Source organism: Piliocolobus tephrosceles, chromosome 1, assembly GCF_002776525.5.
Source record: "Piliocolobus tephrosceles isolate RC106 chromosome 1, ASM277652v3, whole genome shotgun sequence".
Lineage (NCBI taxonomy): Eukaryota > Metazoa > Chordata > Mammalia > Primates > Cercopithecidae > Piliocolobus > Piliocolobus tephrosceles.
Window position 1 is genome coordinate 58873056 of NC_045434.1, and position 3191 is coordinate 58876246.

At 54.3% G+C, this 3191-nt stretch overlaps 1 protein-coding gene across 1 annotated transcript in view; it reads left to right on the forward strand.

Annotated features, from left to right (window-relative positions):
• Nucleotides 1–693: 693 nt before the first annotated feature.
• GPR37L1 (G protein-coupled receptor 37 like 1) overlaps nucleotides 694–3191 on the forward strand; it is a 9852-nt gene continuing 7354 nt past the window's right edge. The window contains exon 1 of the mRNA XM_023187090.3: nucleotides 694–1406. Within this exon, the coding sequence (XP_023042858.1) occupies nucleotides 777–1406 (630 nt within the window). The 5' untranslated portion in view covers nucleotides 694–776. The remainder of the gene's footprint in view (nucleotides 1407–3191) is intronic.

Sequence of the window (3191 nt, forward strand, 5' to 3'; positions counted from 1 at the left end):
CGATGAAACCTTGTCTCTACTAAAAATACAAAAATTAGCCAGGTATGGTGGCGGGCACCTGTAATCCCAGTTACTCAGGAGGCTGAGGCAGGAAAATCACTTGAACCCAGGAGGCAGAGGCTGCAGTGAGCTGAGATCGCACCATTGCACTCCAGCCTGGGCGACCAAAAAAAAAAAAAAAAAAAAAAAAAAATTAGAAATCTCTGGAGTCAGATCTGGGTTACGGGCCTTGCTCTGCCTTTTATCAACTATGTGGCAAGTGACTGACCTCTACAAACCTCAGATTTGTGATCTGAGATTAATCACTGGTTAATTGAGAAATGAGCTGAGTGCTAGGACCTAGGAAGTGTTCCATAAGTGATAGTGATGGTTATTGCTGAGTTTTGAATGAAGGAGCTGCCTTAGAATCAGGAGACCTGCACCCAGTTCCCATTCTGCCCCACCTCCCTGTGTCACCCTAGGCAGGCCACATTTCCTTCCTACTCTCAGGGGCCTGAAGCAGGTGCCCTCTTAGGGCCCCACAGCCTGACGTGCTGTAGGGCCTGAGAAGCGGCGTCGTGGAGGACGAGACGTGTGAGGGCAGGAAAGAGTGCTGTGTGTCCAGCAGAGGGCCCTGCCCGGCCCATGGCCGGAGGCTGGGAGGGAGGGCAGGCAAGTGATGCCAGACGCCTGACTGGAGGCGGATCCAGCCGGCCAGCTGCCTCTCTGGAGCCCAGCTCTTGGGCCCCTGCACTCACCTGCTCTTCCCAGGGTGGCTGCCTCCTGCTCATTCAGCCATGCGGTGGCTGTGGCCCCTGGCTGTCTCTCTTGCTGTGATTTTGGCTGTGGGGCTAAGCAGGGTCTCTGGGGGTGCCCCCCTGCACCTGGGAAGGCACAGAGCTGAGACCCAGGAGCAGCAGAACCGATCCAAGAGGGGCACCGAGGATGAGGAGGCCAAGGGAGTGCAGCAGTATGTGCCTGAGGAGTGGGCGGAGTACCCCCGGCCCATTCACCCTGCTGGACTACAGCCCACCAAGCCCTTGGTGGCCACCAGCCCTAACCCCGACAAGGATGGGGGCACCCCAGGCAGTGGGCAGGAGCTGAGGGGTAATCTGACGGGGGCACCGGGGCAGAGGCTGCAGATCCAGAACCCCCTGTATCCGGTGACCGAGAGCTCCTACAGTGCCTATGCTATCATGCTTCTGGCGCTGGTGGTGTTTGCGGTGGGCATCGTGGGCAACCTGTCTGTCATGTGCATTGTGTGGCACAGCTACTACCTGAAGAGCGCCTGGAACTCTATCCTTGCCAGCTTGGCCCTCTGGGATTTTCTGGTCCTCTTTTTCTGCCTCCCTATTGTCATCTTCAACGAGATCACCAAGCAGAGGCTACTGGGTGACGTTTCTTGTCGGGCCGTACCCTTCATGGAGGTGAGTGTGTGTTCTGTCTGAGCTCAGCTGGGAGGCTGCAATCCAGGGAAGGGGTTCAAAGTCTCCATCAGGTCCCTGGAAGTGGAATTTGTGGGTGTGCAAAACCTGAGTCTTGGAGCTCTGGCTTGCTTCTCCTCTACCTTGGAGAAGGAGACAAATATGGTATTGGTTTCTGGTTGCTCTCAAGGGAAGTAGGCAGGCCAGGGGGACAGGCGGGTGCGTGGGGCCCCTGGGTTCCAGCCCCAGCCTGATCTCTTGCTTCAGGAGCAACCTCAAGGCAGGTCTTTCCCACTTTCTCCAGACCCTAAGCTGCCCTCTCCCTTTCTCAGCCCTTCTCCCCTGTCCCACCCAAGATCCCTCTGTCCTTTGTTGCAGTTCCTCTTCTTCCCTCTGTACCCCTGCGGCTGTCCTGCTCCCACAGCTCCCTTCGCTGCTCCTTCGTCTCCTGCCTCCTGAGGGAGTGCCTGAAGGGAGAGCCCAGTTTCCTTCACACCCCTCAAGTCAGCATCCCCTCCATGAGAATACAAGCACCAGAAGCAAAAGACTGCTCTGTTCTTTCCTCCCTGCTGGGATTCTCATTGTTATCATTGTCATCTCCACCAGCAACTTCCTAGATCCTCTCTGAAAGGGAATACCTGGTTCTGGGCACTGGAGCTAATGGGGGGCTTTAGTCTCAGCTCTACCACTGACATACTGGGCGTCATTGGGCGTCACTGGGCAGGTTGGGAGACCAAGTCTCCCAACCAGGGCGGGTAGACCAGATGGTCCTTCCAGCTGGCCTGTTCTACACTTCTAAAGTATACCGCTATGCCCTCACTTCTGGGAATGTCTACGATAAGTCCATGGGTGTCAAAGGATATGTAAAGCATAGAGAGACAACTCAAAACACTGAAGAAATATACCGATGTGTGCATTTATGCAAAACACAGCAAGGCCACCCTCTCTTTATAAGACAAAATAAGCAGTCTTTCAAATTTTGGCAGCATGGAGTGTAATGGAGTGACTGTGGCCTCCCTGTGAAGCTGCTGGGAGGAGGGAGACAACACCCTTTTTCTTTTTTTTTGAGACAGAGTCCCACTCTGTCACCCACAACACCCTTTTTCTTTATTTGAGACAGAGTCTCATTCTGTCACCCAGGGTGGAATGCCGTGGTGTAATCTCAGCTCATTGCAACCTCCGCCTCCCAGGTTCAAACAGTCCTCCCACCTCAGCCTCCCAAGTAGCTGGTACCACAGACGGGCGGTACCATGCATGGCTAATTTTTGTAGTTTTGGTAGAGACAGGGTTTCACCATGTTGCCCAGGCTGGTCTCCAAATGCTGAGCTCAAGAAATCTACCTGCCTTGGTCTCCCAAAATACTGGAATTACAGGCGGAGCCACCGCGCCTGGCAACACCCTTTTATAGGGAGGATCTCAGGATGGCATTGAGGAGGGAGCAGGAAAAGGCAGCTTGGAATAAAACTTGAGATATTTTTGAGATGTAAAATAGAAGGACAGGGCTGGGCACGGTGGCTCATGCCTGTAATCCCAGCACTTTGGGAGGCCAAGGTGGGTGGATCATGAGGTCAGGAGATCGAGACCATCCTGGCCAACATGGTGAAACCCCGTCTCTACCAAAAGCACAAAAATTAGCTGGGCGTGGTGGCACACGCCTTTAATCCCAGCTACTCGGGAGGCTGAGGCAGGAGAATCACTTGAACCCAGGAGGCGGAGGTTGCAGTGAGCCAAGATTGCGCCGCTGCACTCCAGCCTGGCAACAGAGTGAGACTCTCAAAAAAAAAAAAA